At 40.8% G+C, this 19,288-nt stretch overlaps 1 protein-coding gene across 1 annotated transcript in view; it reads left to right on the top strand.

Annotated features, from left to right (window-relative positions):
- The window catches only part of CNTNAP5 (contactin associated protein family member 5), a 294,884-nt gene that overhangs the window by 145,951 nt on the left and 129,645 nt on the right, over positions 1 to 19,288 (top strand). Inside the window, exons 8-10 of the mRNA XM_075512059.1 lie at positions 11,020 to 11,284; positions 13,934 to 14,083; positions 15,223 to 15,394. Coding sequence (XP_075368174.1) covers positions 11,020 to 11,284; positions 13,934 to 14,083; positions 15,223 to 15,394 — 587 coding nt within the window. The remainder of the gene's footprint in view (positions 1 to 11,019; positions 11,285 to 13,933; positions 14,084 to 15,222; positions 15,395 to 19,288) is intronic.

Below are 19,288 nucleotides of genomic sequence, written 5' to 3'. Positions count from 1 at the left end.
AAGACCACAAGAAGTCCTGCCTTTCCTCACTTTCCCTGCCTAGGGCGAGGCTGAATACGTAGGGAAATGGAAAATGGAAAGGTGATGGGTGAGAAGTCCTGCATTGTGTTGCTGGCAGTCAGGACTGCCTCCAGGATGCTTCCCTAGCCTGGGACTGAGAGACTTTGCTTTAATAACCTCAAGTTTGATTGCTCTGACTCAGGACTCTAAGGCACAAATCTTATGAACTGTGTTAAATTGCTCTTCCCCTCAGCTTACTTTCTACGGGGAGCAAAGAGCCCTGGTCTGCTTCTTAGGTCATTAAACAGCTGGTTGTTTGGCCAGCTAGGTAATGGGAAGGCCTTCCTAAAGGGGAAAAGAAAAACTTTGTAATGCACTTTTTCTCTGAAGGGTATTGTCTGGGTATAACGTGGCCCCAAGCAATGAAACTCTGTTATGACAGTACTTGATTCGGCCAATGCTAGATCGAAGGTCTAGGAATCCTGCTCCTTTCATCAATTTAAGGTAGTGGGGATGTGCCCCCATCTTTCAATCTCCCTTACGGAAGTGATGATTTTAACACGGTCATTTTCAAAGGCTGGCTGCTGTACTGCATTTTGCAAGATTTATGAGCTGCTGTGTGCTGTGTCTGTGACACTCATGTATGCAAAGTACATGGAAAGGTTGCCACACTCACAGTGCCTCATAATCTTAGATGAACATGCTTCTATAGGAAATAGCCCCTGTGAATCTGTTGTTTTCCAACATCCTTTCCTTTACAGCTATTTATCTCCTCTAGCAACTCTCAGGTACCTCCAGCTTTCACAGGCTGATCTCCCTCTCCCATCTTCCTGCTCTTCCCCACTCCTTAGCAATTTACTTACTCAAATTAAAATAACTTGTTCTTGCTAAATGTAGTCTTTTGCCTGCCAGACTTCCTCTGCACTAAATGCTTTTACTCAAAGTTCATTGAGGTTTTCAAGCAACAATCCATATCCCCAGGGAGCTGCAAGCTTCTCTGCTTCACGTCTTTGTAGTTGCTAAGGTTGTCTGGAGTGGAAATGCGATGAAAGGAACACCACAGAAGAGTAATTAAATATAGCAGGGACTTGGAATCACTTCTTCCAACAACGTGTTGTGTACTTGTGTTCCATCCCCACGTGCTGGAGATCATAAGAGATGGTTCTACGTTGTTAGTCCCCAAAATACCTTTGTCTGCTATTTGAGGACAAACTGGCCGGTTTGGGATTAGGAAGCCATTAGGAATGGAGGCAGACTTCAACACTCAGTCTCTGCTTCATTCTCTGTGCCTTTCCAAATGTTGACACAGTCAGTGAGCCAAACTTCTGGGTTTTCATACCAATCAACTTTGAGTTTTTTACTGTTGACATCTTTCACACAAGCAGGATAATGATACATCAGCTTTGGAGGTATAGATTTTCTCTTATGAAGTAGTTCCTCATCCATATAAATAATGGTGCCAAATCAGCTGCATTTAAAGTCAGAGGAAGAAACTACAGGTTGTCAATAACAGAGTACTGTACTGTGTATCGTACTCCTGGGTGGTGGCTGTGATTATCATTCTGCCTGTTCTTTTCTGTAACTCATTTGCAGTTGTCAGACTTGCAATAAATCCTCTTGAGAAGACATCTCAAGATAACGAGGCAGTCTGTTTCTTTGAACTGGAACTTGCCTTCAGAATTCCATTTTTATATTGCCTGATACTTAACCTCTTGTCGTGGTTTAACCCTGGCTGGCAACTAAGCGCCACACAGCTGCTCGCTCACTCCCCCCCCTCAGTGGGCTGGGGGAGAGAATCAGAAGAGTTAAAAGAAAACTCGTGGGTTGAGATAAAGACAGTTTAATAGGGAAAGCAAAAGCTGCGCACGCAGGCAAAGCAAAACAAGGAATTCCTTCACTCCTTCCCATGGGCAGGCAGGTGTTCAGCCATCTCCAGGAAAGCAGGGCTCCATCATGTGTAACGGTAACTTGGGAAGACAAACGCCATCACTCCAAACGTCCCCCCCTTCCTTCTTCTTCCCCAGCTTTATATGCTGAGCATGATGCCATATGGTATGGAATAGCCCTTTGGCCAGTTGGGGTCAGCTGTCCCAGCCGTGTCCCCTCCCAGCTTCTTGTGCACCCCCAGCCTACTGGCTGGTGGGGTGGGGTGAGGAGCAGAAAAGGCCTTGACTCTGTGTAAGCACTGCTCAGCAATAGCAAAAACATCCCTGTATTATCAACACTGTTTTCAGCACAAATCCAAAACATAGCTCCATAGTAGCTACTGTGAAGAACATTAACTCTATCCCAGCCAAAACCAGCACACCTCTCTACATGGTAGCCCTGTCTATTTGGACAGGCTATCTATCTTCTCTCTGGGGTTTCTTCTGTCCCTGATGGCATGCTGTGGGTTGTTTGTTGTGGTTTTTTTTTTTATTCTCCCCTAGATCACTGAGTGTGGAGAAATGATAGGGGATCTTTTATTTGCTCTCCGAAGCAATGACTGGTTTTAATTGCAAGAGTTTATGAGAAGTCAAATTTCTGTGATTACCACTGTCATGGTTGTAGGGCTGGACCCTTGGGAAACCTCAGAAAATGCTTTGAAATAATAATCTAAAGATCTGCCCTATTTACTAGCTGTCTTCTCAGCACAAAAGAAGTGCAGACTGCCCATTATGAGAAATTGTACATCAGTTACTGGTGCTTCTTGGGCAAGTAGTTAGGAGCAGGAAAGTACACTAGTGGGAGCCACACTTACAAGAAGCAGAAGAGGAATTGTCCTTCACAGGATATTTGACCTGTTGCTATCTGGGATGGTGAAGTCCTTGTTGAAGGATTCTGTGCTTGTTAAGAGTGTATGTAGATGCCGGAGGAGATGGGAGAAGTTCTAGGAAGACAAATCCATTGAAAATTGCTAAGTATGTCTGGCTGAGGGAGTAGTTAAGAGAAAAATAGCTTATAGCATCCTGAAAATAGCTATAGTATCCTGGCCACCAGTGGTTACCTTCTGCTAGATTCAGGTTGCACCTTTAGAAACTGCTCTAATGTGACCTGTGGCCAGGGTCTTAAGTCTTTCCCTGTGTGACTTATTTGTGATGCCAAAATAAGGAGGTGTCTAGCTGAAGAAGAGAAATGAAGAGGTCCTGAAAAGATGCTGTTTGATCTTCTCAATGCTCCACCCTATGTACTCATTGAAATTGAGGAAAACCCTATCTCCCTTTCCCTTCCATCACCTTCAGCTACTAGGAATTGGAGTTGTATTTTTATTTAGCAGAGCAAACTCTGCACTGATTTGAGAGGAGTGCAGGATATGGGTAAGGCAGAAGTTGTCAGCCCTCAGATATGCTTGAGTTTCTACGTCAGCCTGCCACGTTGAATCTGGGAGTGACAGTTCAGCACAGCAAGGGATGTGGTGACATGTAAATGCATTACTGCAGTGCCTCAGGGAAATAACCAATTGCCAGCATCAAAGAGCAAGCAAAGATACCTAGTGACAGAAGAATGTAAACTAATAATTCATTCCCTTTATAGAGGATCCAAACATGCTATTTTATTAAGCTGATTTGAGATACCTTCATCTTGAGAAACCTTCATCTTGAGAAGAATTTACTTGTCTACGCACGTCTCGTTCTACCAAAGTGCTATTGCAAGTGTTGATATATCTGTAAATATCAGGCTGGTGATTTGTGAAGGCCCTTACTAGGGTTTGGAGAACCAGGAGTTATATATATATTTTTTTTTTTAATGGTTTATTTTTCATTAGTTTTTGCACTGCAATCAGACTAAAGGAATCGTAAATAAAAAATGTTGGAACTATTTAGTGACATTTTTCACAACTTCCTATAGGACTAAGTCGAATTTATTAAAAAAAAAAACCAACCCAGCTATATGCAATTATTGAATGAAAGTGTGACTCACACAAGCACATTAAAAAGAGTATTGAATTTGCTATTCTTTAGATAAGGCAGGTGAACTCAGATTCCAGAAATATTTGGTTCCTGCAAACCCAGCTTTTTATGGTTTCTTCTATCTTCCTGTCTGCTCTCTGAGTCTTCAGATGAGTCTCCTTCACATCCTACCTGAGTATGGAATACTAAGAAAGTCTATATAAATAGCATTCATTTTAAGGTCCCGTTTTATTGTTGCTGAATAGTATAACAGGATTGTTTTGAAAGAAATTAAATGTGTCACTGCAATCAAGGTCTTGAAATAAAGTCTATTTCAAATACAGTTTTCCCATTGATTTCAGTTGGCTTTGTCTACAATTCTGAAGACTTTCAGTCTGTAAATATTTAATCCAGCATGTAGCTGCAATAAGAAACTCTCCTTTTCTTGATATAAAAGTTTCTTTGTGTTGGGATTTTGATAGTTGTGATGACCACAAGTGAAGCAAGTCTTTTGGGGAGAGAGACCATATTTTTTTGTAAGACTAGTTGACATAATGCAGAAAAAATGGACACGTTTTTGAGCAAACAAGGCCTTTTTGAGAGTCATCAGCCTTCAGCAAATTACAGGTTAGAAACAATTGTTCAGAGTTTAATTTATTACATTATCTGGGTAGTCAAATTGAGTGAATAGGGCAGTTAGTACCTGCTGAGCAGAGGAGGATGTTTCAAGGCAGGAGGTGATAAGGCTGTTAGTCCCTGTAGGAGAGCAAGAGAGATGGCTAATTATTGTCATAGGAGTTAGCAGGGGATAAGGAAAATGGGGAAGAATGTAATTTGCTGTAAAGCCAAGGCTTAAATGTCTTTTTTTTTTAAGGTCTTATTCCAGTTGCTGAGGCCCTGGGAACTGCTTGGTACTTGGCTGCCTGGCAGAACAGAAAGGGGCAAGCTGACCATGGCACGGTCAAGAGCCTGGAGCGCGTACAGTTCATGCCAAGCATTTAGGCTGGTGCTGTGCTATGATACACAGTTGACTGGAATTTAAAAGAGGAAAATCTAATAAATAAAACTAATAAATAACAAAAAAGCTGATAAGAATTGCTTTCTATGCACTTTTCTATTTTAAGGTAAATGTGGCTCTGTTTTCATAATAATAATAATAGTAAAAAATCTCCTTGCTGCTGTGTTTTGTTCCAGGTAATAAAACCTAATAAGCTGTAGATCAGTTTACCTTGAACTGGAACAAAAATTGGGCTTGGATTGTGCTAATTTGCCAGTATGATCTGAGACATCTATCTTACTTCTGGCAAGGTGAATTTGAAAGGCTGGCTTCATTCCTGCTTGTTGTTCAAAGGAGGGAAAATACTAAGTGGTCTATATTTTTTCTGTGTTTCCTCCTGGGCTCTTTTTTTCCTTTTCCTGTTTCTCTGAGGGACATGATGTATGATTTTTTCCCAAATTAGCTCTATATTCGCTCCCATCTTTTGTCAGCAGCTCTTAGCTATTGTACCATGTGATGAAACAATAACGTGCAGTTACTATGGGCATAAAAATGGTAAAATCCTTTGTTCCACTTCTGGCCAGTGACATAGTCAGCTTAGGAGTCTGAGATAAAGAACATCCAGAAATGTCTAGTCAAGCATTTCATCCCTGATTCTGTCATGGTCACAATGCTTCAGTTGTTTCAGTTTTTTCAAAGCGTTCTTTTTTGTTAAATGCTACTTTTTCCAGATAGGAACATTATCTTAATGTAAACAACTTAAGTCAATGTGATAAACAATTAGCATTTTATTGACATACGTGATACCTAGAATGAATGAAGATAGGGCAGTTCTCTATCACAGGGATGATTATCACAAGGATATGTTAGTTTCAATGAAACTTGGATCAGGTAAGCTTTCAGATTTCCGTCATGAAATTTTGCTCAGAGAAAGAGAAACCCGTCTCAGTATAAGAACTTCTCTTGGGATGGACTAGTTGCTCACTCAGTGGACTAGCCCTAAGTCAAGTAACACCATGTGTCTTAGTGCTCCCACATCCTGACTGAAGACAGTTTGCACCAGTATGTCAGTAGGCTGGAGTTGGTATCTCACTTCGATTTGCTTTTCATTCAGTGCTTAGTAATGTCTTGACTTGAGAAGCACTGGAAATCTTTGTGGGTCTCCTGACATCTGTTCTGCTTGAGATAGTCAATTTAAAAACAGGATTTGAAGGGACCTCCCTCATTCTTAAAATCCAGTTGCTCAGAGTTGAATGACAGTCTTTCATCTTATCCTTTTAAAACTGCATCAGAGGTCACCTTTTTCCTCTGTTACTCTCTTTGCAAATTTGTCTGCAACCTCAGTCTCTTCACAGCTAGAAATAGGCCTCCAATTTCCAAGCTGGAGATTTTCTTGCCAGTTTATCCACATTTGTATCTCAGCCAGGCCTGGGATTTTAGTTCCCTTACCTGTCATATGAAATCTTCCTTTCTAATCCTCTGCAGAAAACAAGATATCCTTTTTATTGGATAGTATCCATAGAGTGATTAATGAGGAAAGTAAGTGCCCATTTCATGCTCTAACCCACAGGTAGAATGAGAGCTCAGAAATACTCATTTATTGTTCTTCCTGTTCAAGCTGTGATCTTGGCCTGTGTCCTTTGGTAGGCTAAATGTTGAGGATTTCAGTTCAGCTGTCAGTTTGAATAATTTCCCAGATACATACTACTTCTGATTAGTATTCTGTGAGAGCGAGGGGGATGTATAAGAAGCATGCCACCAATTGCCCTGACTGTGGTGTTGTAGCAGTCTTCTGTCTTCATTCAACAATACATAATACTATGTGAAGAAAGGCTAGAAAAGACTGAAAATGTTCGTTAAAGTTATATAGGTTTTATCGAAGTCCCGCAGAAGTCACTGGAAAGACTCCAGTCAGTTTTGGATGACGTTTATGGCTCAGAGGATCTTCTGTGTAATCCACTTGTATCCTCATCACTTAGCAGCTCTGTTCTTCCATTCTCTTTTTAATAGGAAAGGCTCTGATTCTCCCTTAAAATGCTGTAATATGCTGTCACCTGTTCATTGAACATCTTGAACAAGAACCATCTTTGCAATCGTACTCTGCCTGCAGAAATCTGGGTGCTTGCACTCTTGGCTTTGGACAAGTGTCATGGCAGCCGGTGAACAAATTGAAAGTATCTCCATTACATTTCTAGGTTCAGAAGGTTCTTTTTGTAAGAACACTAAGAACTCCTTTGGAAAGATTTCACTGCTTATTAGAGGAGTCATTAATCAGTCTGGAGATGATGGACTCGATGGAATTCTCAAATGCCACATGATAGCTGGAGTTTCCAGCAGCTGGATAGAGCTGAGAATCTCCTTTATTTTCTCTAGGGATTAAGCTCTTCTTATCCCATTTCCTAGCCAATGAGCTTTTACTTTTCAGTTAAACTGGGTTCATTTATAAAATCAAGTGTCTGCCAGAAGTCTTGCATGTACTCTGGAGAGTTCTAGAACTGCTGCCAATTAAAGCAAAATGCTCCTGATCAGATGCAGGTTTAGGGGGAGCTGTTTACTTTTCTGACTTAGACCTGCTGCAATAATTTGTTTGAGAATAACACTCAGGGCAAATTTAACAGTTTTTTTAGTGGGAACCTATCCCACTTCAGTGGACGAACATTTTTCAAAGTAACCATTCTGTATTTCTTCTTCAAATTTTCATGCTGTTGTGTCTAGGAATGTAGGCAGCGTTGGTTGGTGTAAGAACGTCAGCAGCTATTGTTTGTGTGTATTAACTACGTCATCTGGTTTTGCTCTGGAAGTGCTGCTTTGAGAAGGTTTTTCCCTCCTAAATGAGTCACTTGAATTGATTTAAGTTCCCAAGGCATCAGTTGGTTTATTTAACATTTTTTTCCCAAATGTCCTGGCTAGTTTTTAGCTCTGACTAAAATTAGTTATTGTCCCTTACATGATGGAGATCTCAATTCTTGAATAAGAGTAACAAAAATACCTTGTTAAAAAAACCTCTCCCACAAGGCAAACATGCCTCTTTTCTATCCCCCAAATGTACCTTTAGTCCTATGCATGCAGAACATTGCAGCACTGCCTTTATGCATTCCCACCTGCTTGTTCTTGTGGCAGGTGGGATCACATCTGCTCTGCTTCAGTGTAGTCAGTGGAGAGGCTACAGAACCTGAAGTCTCACCTGGTTAAGCATGGGAAGAGAAGCATAGGTCCTGCCCATATGTCCCAGCGTTGGCCATGGGTTCAGTCAGCACTCTTTACCGCTCCTGTCCCAGTACGAGACTTCTCTGCGGATCCCAGATGGCATGAATTACTAGCTAGTGTGAATGACTAGAGAGCGTTGCTGAGTTTTTCAAGGGGTCACAGCAATCCATCAGTTTAGGACTAGTTGCACGTGCTGAGAACCTCATATCCAAAGCAGACAGAAATGTGACCCTATATTTAGGCCCATGTGTATACATCAGGGATACTTTCCTTTGGTGCTGCTTCAAAGAGCTGAAAGTATATTGACTACACAGGGTCTTTACTGGTTTATTGTAAGTTCGTCTGAAAGTTTGTTGTGTGTTGCAAACATGTTTTTTCATCTTAGCATTCACCTTCTCCAGCACCATTAAGTCAGTCTAGGTATAGCTTGTTCTGCTGGTAGGTAAAATCTGCAAAGAGCTTTGAGACAAAAATCCTATCCGATGTTGCAAATACTCCCCTCTACAGCCTTGCATTTTGTTACAGCCTCCCACTGCCAGTGAAGCAAATTAGATACTTGAGTGCAGACTCAGATAACGTTTGAACTTTCCTCCAAGCTCCGGTGTTATGTATGTATAAGATCTGTAAATATCTTACTACTTTGTGTGGAGTTACTTGAATCACTGTAAACATCTAAAATTCCAAAGAAAATTTGTCATCGGCATTTTAAATGTCTAAACCTTTAAAAAACTCCAGAGGATGTTAACCATATTTGTTTATAACACTGCAGTTGACTGTCTTTGTTTAGTGTAATTTGTCATGAATTTGAATGAAAATGGAGGTGGAAATATAATAACAATAACAAAAAAAGCCTGTGGTATCTCTTATACAGTCAAAACCCAGCAGGTAGTAGAAACTCTTAAAAGGTTGAGAGCAAATTTCTGTTCTACTTCCCACCTGACTAATGTTCAGGTGAGTTTGGATAAGCTTTGGATTATGTCTCAAAACTCATTCTAACATGATAGACCCATGGATACCTTTTGCCATTGCTAAATCTGGTATGTAGCATTCTGCACCTAACAGGGCAGGGAATACGTAAATAGCTTGATATATATCTATCAAGGGTTGTTTCATCCAGTGATAACTTGGTCTCTTTCTGGCACTTTATTTATTTTCAATTTTAAAATAAAGACTAGAAAGGCATTTGACAGTGATAGGGAACAGTTCCATCAGCTGTCTGAGATTTCAGAGAGGAATTCCCCGAGCACTGTGCAACTTCCTACACATCCATCAAGTGCTGGTCATTATCATTATCCTGTTAGAGCAAGGTACCAGCTCTGATGAGAAGCAGTGCCATGGAGAAAGCCTTTTACTCCAATGCCCATGCATATGCATCAGGGGTACTTTCCTATGGTGCTGCTGCAAACAGCTGAAAGCATATTGACTGCACGGGGTCTTTATTGGCTTATTTTAAATCTTTTACTCCAAAAAGACTTAAAAAGCCTTTTACTCCAATCAGATTCCAGTTGCTATTTTACAAAGCAGCCTAGTTCAAAGCAAGCTGGCTGCAGCAATCTCCTGGAGCGGCTTTGAAAGACGTGGCTCCTTAAATGCGTCCCGCCTTTATATATTGTTAAGGTTTTATTACATGACTTGAATGACCTGGTTGAGTAATCTACAACGACTGAACAAAACGGTGGAGTCTGTCTGTCTACAAACTACAGTGATACATGCTGGTACAGATTCTGCTGACTGCTTTGAGAAAATGTGCTGCTCTTCTGGGCAAATAGCACCATTGATTTCAGGGCTGGATGACTGAGGTAATCAGCTAAGTTTGGCATTGAAATGGTGTTGGATTTCACCATGCTTGCTGTGTATGTAATGTTTTAATAATTCCTCAAAATGTCCCGTGGAAACCATGAGACCTAGAACTCACCAGCAAATCTCACTATTGTTTTATCCCACTATAAATGCTGTATTCAAGTTACTTTTTCTTTGCGTTTTCTTATGAATTTTGAAATAATTTCAGAATAATTGTTTTTAATTATTTGTGTTATTGTTAAGTGGACTTTTATTATTTGGAGTAGCACAGGGCTGTGTCACTCTGAGTAAAAGAAAACATAACCAGTAGTGCTACTGCAAGTTATATATTGAATATTTGAACTAAACCAAGGAAATTTGCCTCATGTTTCGCTTTGTGTAGTAGATTCAAGTAGATGAGCGAGTTTTTACTTTTAAGGTTATGTAGCATTGATGTAATTGGTAAAAAGCACTGTAATTAATGGCTGCATTTTGGCTTATATTTAGAATAAATCTAGTCTGTTTGGTTGAATCCCTGTGCATTGGAGGATGCTTTGTTTTTTCACTTGCAGCTTGCCTTTTTCACACCTCTGTAGTCCCATCAGTGCAGAGCCAACGCAGGACATGTGTATCACATCCTGCAGCACATGAAGGTTCAGGTGGACTTGCTAGTGCTTCAGTGTCAGCTCCTGAAGTCAACATAGATCCAAATGAGTTTGATTTTATTGACGTAAAGTTGAACTTGAGTTTGAAATGGGAGGTGCTGGGAAAATGGGAGGTGCTGGGAGACACAAAGCAGATGTGGCCATGTGGAGATGGTCTGTCTGGGCTACCAAATGAGCCTTTCTGCACCCAGGCACGGTCTTCATTTGGGACATTTGGACATGTTTTAGATCATTCTAAGAATTGAGGTTTTGATTTTTTATATTCCCCCTCCCCTGCCTCCATTTGGGGTTAAAGTAAAATTCTGAAGTCAGATGTGTTTTCCCAGGATGGACAGATACATTTCCTAATGAGTTCCAAAGATTTGTGTCTGAATAACAATACCTGTTGCAACCTTGAGGGCCACTAGAAATCCAATGAGCTTATTTAACTATGGATGTTTTGGGATGACCAAAAAAAAAAAAAGTTGTCATGTTGATTATCTTTGATTTTCATTATTTGCAGGGGAACGTGACCTTTTCCTGCTCAGAACCACAAATTGTTCCTATCACCTTTGTCAGCGCTAGTCGAAGCTACTTGCTACTACCTGGCACTCCTCAAATTGACGGTTTGTCAGTCAGCTTCCAGTTTCGAACATGGAATAATGACGGCTTACTTCTGTTCACCAAATTGTCTGAAAATTCGGGACCTCTCTTGGTTTACCTTCATAGTGGGAGATTGATGCTACTTATTCAGAAAGAGACGGAGAACCCAGTGGAAATCAGTGAAGGTACTTTAGTTTTGTTTACTCTCATCTGTCCCCCTGTAAAATGCAAAGGTCCAACCCCACAGGATGAAATGATGGTGAAATAAGGAAGCACCCAATCTTCCTTTCTCTTTTCAAATTTTCTCTTGCTTTTCAGTGGTAGAACCACTCTGTGCAGCTCGAGGTAGGTCTAAGCACGGAAAGTTGGCATCCTGAGATCTCCAGACTCAGTGTACCTGACGACTGGCTCAGCCTCTGTGTTTTTTAACAGTCATGCTATAAATTTTCTTCAGTCAGGTCACATGAAGACCTTCTTGTTTCCCATCCTCAGATTGTGCTGAAGTCAGCTGGGAGCCAGTTCAGCCGCTGCACCATTCCCCAGCACAAGTTAAGGCAGCCTCAGAGCTTATTTTCTTCCTCTGACTGTAGCTTTATGCTCTCCCTTTATGCTGTGCTCAGAAGAGAGACCGATTATGGGCTTCCTCTCCCAACACTCCCTCATTGGCCTCCTTAGCCAGTTTGCAAGTTGCTTTGTGCAGCTGGCGGGGTGCAAGAGGGTGAAATGGCATTGCCTCTCTGACCTAAAATTCAGGTGAAGTTGCTTGTAAACACTTACCAGAACATTGGCTCCCAGAGACAACAGGGAAACAATTTCAGACTGTACAACAGAGGCAGGACCAGAGTGGCCCAGCTCCCATCCCAGTGTCACCTATATAAGCCGTGCTGGCATCCCAAACAGAAATGTTCTTAGCCCAGGAGCTCTGCAAATCACTTGCTGCTATGCAGCCATGCTGGGTGGGAGAGTGGGAAATTCATTTTCTGCATAGGTTGAATACCCAGTTTCCAAAGGTGGGTGAGTAATAGACTGATGGAACTCAGATGGAACTAAATAATAATAATAATATTTTCTAAAAGAGCAGCTGTTTAAAATTATGTAATGTTAAAATATTCCCAGTACAGACTAAAAGAGGGCAGATGTGTCTATTAAAAGAAGCAGAGATAAAATCTGACAGAGTTGTCAAAGCAGAGCTGTTCCATATGCGTGCTTCATTCCCCTTTATGATAGAAAATGAGGCAGCCCTGTATCTATCCTTATTCATGTAGATTGCTACAGCCTTAGCCTGCTGCAATTGAATACTGAAAACTGAGTTTCCAGCCTTTATTGCAGTCCTAATTAAATTGTTGACAAAGCTGAGACAATGTCAATATTTGGTTGGGTGTATTTGTTTTTATGGAGTTCTGAAATCATGAACCTGAGCCCAGCCTTTGGTGCTATCCAAAACATTGCCAAACTGCCTGCTTAAACATGGAAAATATGCAGAAATTGCAAGTGCCATGTTCTGCAGATGTCAGGTACTCACAATAAACTCGTGCTTGCTCAAGAATGGACCTATTTTTGCCCCAAATGGGACCTATTTTGTTTTGACATGTTTTCAAACTTCAACAATGTATTTCACTTCAAAACGGATGTGTTCTAGTTGAAAAATCATCCATTTTTGCTGGGAAGCCAGCCTCTTATTCTATGGAAATTGTGCATGCGTTAACAGCCATTGCTGTGGGAATGGTCTCATTTTCAAATTCATAATGAAATGGCTTTTCATACACATAACACCCACAATTATTTTATTTTGTTTTGAACTGTTCTCACACCTCTTTGTGTCACTAAGTGTTCATTTGTTTCTTCTGAAAGCGACATTAATGAAAAATATTCCATTGGGGGGGGAGTAAATACTAGTTGCCTGCACCTGGTCTTGGTGACTCCAGCCTGACAGTAGTGTATTTTGAGCTGTATTTAGGTTACTTTTGATCTTGCACCACTGTGTGTGAGCTCAGAAGCTTGCCCACTGATTTTCATGGCTGGCAGAATAGAGGATGTGGAGTTTCTTTGTAGCTGTGTGGTGCTATTTCAAGAGCCATGAGATGCAACACTGATTTTCAGAATAAGGAAACAGAGAGGTTATTTCCCACTTTGCACAAGTGTCTAGAAGAGAAGGAGGCTGCCCAATACCATAATCTCTCATGTACCGTCACAGGCTCCTGGTCAGAGCAACAAGCCCAGCTCTCACAAGACCCGTGTTGAAATCCAATATAGAAAGGCTTTGGTACATCCATCAATAAGACTGCGTGCTAACTTAGTGCTGAAGGGTTTTAAGGAACACGAATCCTACTGGTACCTACTGGCGTTTGTCAGGTTTCATATTGGAGCCTGAGACAGGGTATGACTATCTCACTGAATCTAATCCTCTGCAATCTCAGGCATGTGTTCAGTACCAGAAGGTCAACAGAGGTCTTCTCTGCACGCTCCTGTGAGCTATTAAGCATTTTCCAACAGACTGAAAATAAGACATAAAGACCTACAAAATGGTAATAATGTGCTACCAGAAAGGCGAAGGGCCCTCCTAGCTTGCTGAGTGCCTGCAGAACCAGAAATAGGTTAGATTAAAATGTGAGATGACCTACTTAAATACTCTCAAAAGCTTTCTCTTCTCGGGCCTTTTCTTCTATGTCAGTTTGCTTCCAGAGGTAATGAGTTCTTTTCAGCTGCCAGTTCTCCCTATTTTGGGGTCAGCTGCACATTTGTGGTCAGAATTTGGAAGCAAAAGGTGGTTGGAAGAACACAGTTGTCTCCTGTACCTTTTTTTTTTTCCACTCTTCGTACTTGTTGTTTGCCAGGCACCAATCTCCATGATGGGCTTTGGCATTCTGTTAACATCAATGCCAGAAGACATCGCATTACCCTGACACTGGATAACAACGCTGCCACTGCTAGCCATGCAACCACTGTCTCAAGGATCTACTCTGGGAACAGCTACTATTTTGGAGGTAGGTTGTTTCAGACAGATGCAGGACAGGTTTTCATGATGCAGATCCTCAGGTGCTCGCCATTGATTTCTCCCCAGGTGCACTCCGTTTGCAGCCAAAAGCAAATGTAATAACTGATTTTAGACCCCCTGTTGAGTTGCAGTGCATACAGCATTGTGGGAAGATCGAAGGGTCTTGGTCAACCCTGACAGAGAGCGAACGAGCAGAACTGCTAACACAGCTGTAAAAGTGGACTACTGGTAGTGGTAGCCAATGGGTACCTACATCTAGCTGGCAAAACATGCAATAGCTACATAGCTGTATTAGCCACAAGTGTTTTTTCTAGTTAAAAGGCCTGAGGACTATTAGTATTATTAGCATTCCTGCAGATATCACTATCCTGATCAGGATCAGTGACTTTAGACTTCAGAGCTTAATTGACATATGGCTCAAATCTACAAAGGTATCGAGGTACTGTGCTGTCATGGAGATGAATGTAGGTTTAGCTCAATTTTGAAAATGGAAAGAAGAGTCTTGAAAAATACTACCTTCTGCTTTTTGGAGTGGAAACATTAATTTAGATAAAGGGAATGTCATCAACTGTCTTTTTATCTAATATATTTCTGTGTAGTGCTTACCGCGGAGAGGCTCTGATCTCGATGAACCCTCTGGATACAGCATTAAGTGAGGACATGCAGGAGGCTTTGGATCCCAGAGCTGGCCAAATACTGAGGAAACTCAGATACAAATGGTTTTCTTGCTTGCTGTCCACAGGCTTTCATCCTTTTATTCTGTGGATTGCCTCAGCAGCAGAATTTAACCCAGAGTGATTTTACAATTTGCACTGCTTTTTTTTTTATGGAGTCAGTCGCTATCAACTGTGGAGTTTAAAGAAGATGGAAAAAAACACATTTTGATTTTGCTTAGCACATGTGAAAACCATATACCATATACTCTGTGTTTCCAGTGACTGCTCTTTTTTTCTCTTAAAAAAAAAAAAAAATTTTTCTTACTGAAGGATTTATGACACAGAAGGTTGCGTAGCACAAGGAGTGAAAACACTTGGAATAATGAGCCTCCGAGTTCTTGCATCGGGAAATCCCAGCAGAAATAGATGAACACTCCAATGTTCTTCTCTGCCTCTTCTCTTTTTCCCACAGGGTGCCCTGACAATTTCACCGATTCCCAATGTTTAAATCCCATTACTGCTTTTCAAGGCTGTATGAGGCTCATCTTTATTGATAACCAGCCCAAGGACCTCATTTTAGTTCAGCAAGGCTCCCTGGGGAATTTTAGTGATTTACACATTGATCTGTGTGGCATCAAAGACAGGTAATTATTGTTTCCTCTTTCTTGTATTTGTTCTTTTTTTCATCCTAGTGGTTTATAAATACAGGTTGCATTAAGTGAAAATTCTAATCTGCCAACATTACGGATATTAGGCGTAATAGAGCTACTAATAGAAAATATTACAGTGAAGATAGGAGGACTGGAGGGGAAATGGTTTCAATTACATGAAGCTCTCTTCACATTGACTTATAGGAAATAGAGTATGCAAATTCAATCAAACTACAGATTGATGAAAGGATTAAATTTTATGCATAAACAACATTTGATTGCTTTGAAGTTTTAGAGGGGAATGAAAGAGAAGGAAAAATTATTTGATTCATCAGAACATGTCATCCCCTTAATATGCTAGCTGTTTTTACTTAAGTAGATAATTTACAATTTTTCTTGTTAGCCGTTACAGCGTAGCACATTTATAATGAAGATATGGTACACCTCATGCGACATACTGCCCATTCAGTAGGACAATATAATGATGAAATGTCTGTATCTACCAGAGACACATTTCAGTTTAAATAATTATCTGAATCCCTCCTAAGCTGAAACCTGACAGGAAACCTAGATTTTCTCATAAAGAGTAGAAAGCAACCAATTTTTTTTAAGTATTTCATAATTTCTCCTTAGCTTCCTATGGATTTTTAGTGTCTAAATATTTCTGAATTATTTCTGCAAACGTGTACTTTTAAGTTAGTACGTGGAATAATAGGCTCTGATTTTGTTTTTTTTTTAAATCTCGCTAAGTTCTGAAAAATGGAAGCAGAACTGCTGGAAATTTCATGTGCTCCAGATAGTTAAAGGGAGTAATAAGGATATTTTGGAAATGTGTTAGGAGCTTAAGCATTTAACGGATTTTTTTCAGACATGTTGCTTAGAGAGGTGGAGCTGAAGGCCGATCTCCATTATTGCTTACTGTAGGAGGGATCAGCCTGCTGGAGCTTCAATCTTTTGAAAAGTGGGCAAAACCTCTGTTATGCGAGACCTTTGTGCTCATCTTTGTATGTTCATGTTTGTTAATTGTACGGAGGAAATACTGACTCTGCTGATCAAACCTGTTTCCATGTTAAGCGACGACTGAATTCAGGGGGATATAAATTTCACGCTTGGTGTGCCTGAAATGGTAGATGGAATTGATAAGATGCAGTTGATTTAACAAAAGGAAGTAAAATGTAAACTTTCCTGAGAATTAAGAGAAATAAAAGTATTTTGCTGTTTTCTTGGAAAAACAGATTCTTTAAGATCGAGTGGACCATTCGAAGACAACTTGTATATTTGTATATTGAAACAGAAGAGAACTCTTCTGTTACAATGCAGAGGTGCTGTGGGATGTCTCCAGTGCCGCCTTCGTCACCAAGTCCAGGCTATAATGTAAATCTGTGGTACTACTGCAAGCGTCTTCCTCATCTTCAGTATCCCAAGGATGACAAGCATCAGTCTGTGATCATACCATACAATTATTTAGGGCAAGGATCCAAACATAATAAGAATGGTGTTGTTTTACATAATCATTGCCTTGAATATATCACACACGTAAACAAAAGTTATATGGGATTGTTGTTGTTTAAGCCCAGTCGGCAACTGAGCCCCACACAGCCACTCGCTGACTCCCCCCACAATGGGATGGGGGAGAGAACCAGAAGAATAAAAGTGAGAACACTCATGGGTTGAGATAAAGACAGTTTAATAGGGAAAGCAAAAGCTGCGCACGCAGGCAAAGCAAAACAAGGAATTCATTCACTCCTTCCCACGGGCAGGCAGGTGTGCAGCCATCTCCAGGAAAGCAGGGCTCCATCATGTGTAACGGTTACTTGGAAAGACAAACGCCATCACTGCAAACGTCCCCCCCTTCCTTCTTCTTCCCCAGCTTTATATGCTGAGCATGATGCCATATGGTATGGAACAGCCCTTTGGTCAGTTGGGGTCAGCTGTCCCAGCCGTGTCCCCTCCCAGCTTCTTGTGCCCCCCCAGCCTACTGGCTGGTGGGGTGGGGTGAGGAGCAGAAAAGGCCTTGACTCTGTGTAAGCACTGCTCAGCAGGAACAAAAACATCCCTGTATTATCAACACTGTTTTCAGCACAATTCTAAAACATAGCCCCATAGTAGCTACTGTGAAGAAAATTAACTCTATCCCAGCCAGAACCAGCACAGTAATCTAGTGAAGATTAAAGCACTCTTTTCCAATGCGGTTCTCTGTACAGCCTTAAATTTATGTGTCTGTACTATATGATCTAGGTAGATCTATAGTAGTTATGATCTACCTAGATGATATAGTAGATATGATCACAAAACCGAGGTAGATTTAAAAAAAAGGAGAAAAAGGATTTGATTTACAATTAGCAAAAGTGATTCTTTTAGGCTGGGTTTGGTGTATCTGTGGAGGTGCCCTGAAGGGGAAGAGAGAAGCTTGCTGTGTGGGAAAGTTTTGGGCTGAAGTTCAGAAATTTGCCTCGTTGCAGAAGGGCGCGAGCCTCACTGGTGCTGTGGAGATTGCAGCTTTCTCGTTCAGCGAAACAGCCAGTGCTCTCTCCCTGTCTGACAACTCCAGTAACCATGCTGAAGCTGTTTTGCAGAGAAGGAAGGATTTTTTTTTTTTTTTTCCAAATCATATTACACATTTTATACATCTGGGACACAATCTTGAGAGAGGTTAAATTTACAGAATTGATTTCAGGAAGTTACAAAAGTTGTTCAAAGATTCACAGGATGAAGTACTGCTGGTGCAGTACGGAAGTCAAGAGCGGTCGTAGCATCAAGGGACAGTTGGAAAGCAGGATGAAATTCAAAGAAAATAAATAAGCAAAATACAGACAGGAGGCAAATCCTTTGTGTTATTTTGCCAGCACAGTTGATCCTAAGCCAGTGGTTGAGATGGGGAAAGACTGAACAAGAAATATTCGTGGAGTGTGTTCCTCCTAACCATTTCTGGAAATTTTAGGTTCTGCAAGCCTGTGTTATGGCATAATTGGTTACAACAAGCTATAGATTGAAAGTTTGGGAGAACAGGAGATTTGAATTCAAATCTAAAGATTGTGTTGCTGTCTAGTCTGCACGGTGTACCCTTGAGTATGTTTTCAAATCTTGTTCAAATTGCTTCATTGCACAAAATGTCTGACGCTTCCAGCCACTGTAATTCAACTAGTCACCAAGTTCAACTAGTGCTCTGTATCGCAGCAGCTCTGGACTATAGGAAGATTGGGGTCTGGCTCCAGGCGTGCAGTATCCAGCTGCTCATTCTGTCTATATAAGGAGTGTTAAAACTCTGTAAAACCATCTTCTCTGAGAAATGTGATCTCCCCTTTCTTAATTATAAGATTTATTGCTGTGTGCACTGTAAAGCAGTTGTTTTTGTAATTTTAATGCATGTGGGAATTGTGTAGCCTAATTAACATGTAAGTGGGACATTTGTCTTAGTTATCTAAGCAAAAAACCTCTTTTGAGGAATATGCCTCTAGTTAGAAAGCAGTTTGTTTGTTAACAGGCTTGTAGGCCAAGCTTATTCAGACCTGGGCTCTGAAAGAAGTGGTTAGGCAGCTCATTGCAAGTTGTGCCTGCTCTTAAAAAGGACGATTAATTACTTTGTTTTGAAAGATGATAAACTGGGACTACTATTGATGCTGTCAGTACGTTTTTGAGAGAGAATCTAGTTATGTAAGCATATTATACACACACCCCCCACACAGATACTGTGGGATTCCCTGTATAAAGTGATGAGCCTCCTTTAATTTAAATGGAGCTATCTGAGGGACTAAGCTTTAATATCTCATCATCTCTCATCTCTAGTATTTGAACTATATGTGTGCTCAAGTGAACTTGGCACGAATGCCTTCTGCCTCCCTGTGTTTGTTATTTCCATCCTTCAGTAACTATCAGGAAATAAATGCC

The sequence above is a fragment of the Mycteria americana genome, chromosome 9, assembly GCF_035582795.1.
Source record: "Mycteria americana isolate JAX WOST 10 ecotype Jacksonville Zoo and Gardens chromosome 9, USCA_MyAme_1.0, whole genome shotgun sequence".
NCBI classification, from domain to species: domain Eukaryota; kingdom Metazoa; phylum Chordata; class Aves; order Ciconiiformes; family Ciconiidae; genus Mycteria; species Mycteria americana.
The sequence above is the reverse complement of the archived record's forward strand: the minus strand, read 5'-3'. Positions and strand labels throughout refer to the sequence as shown.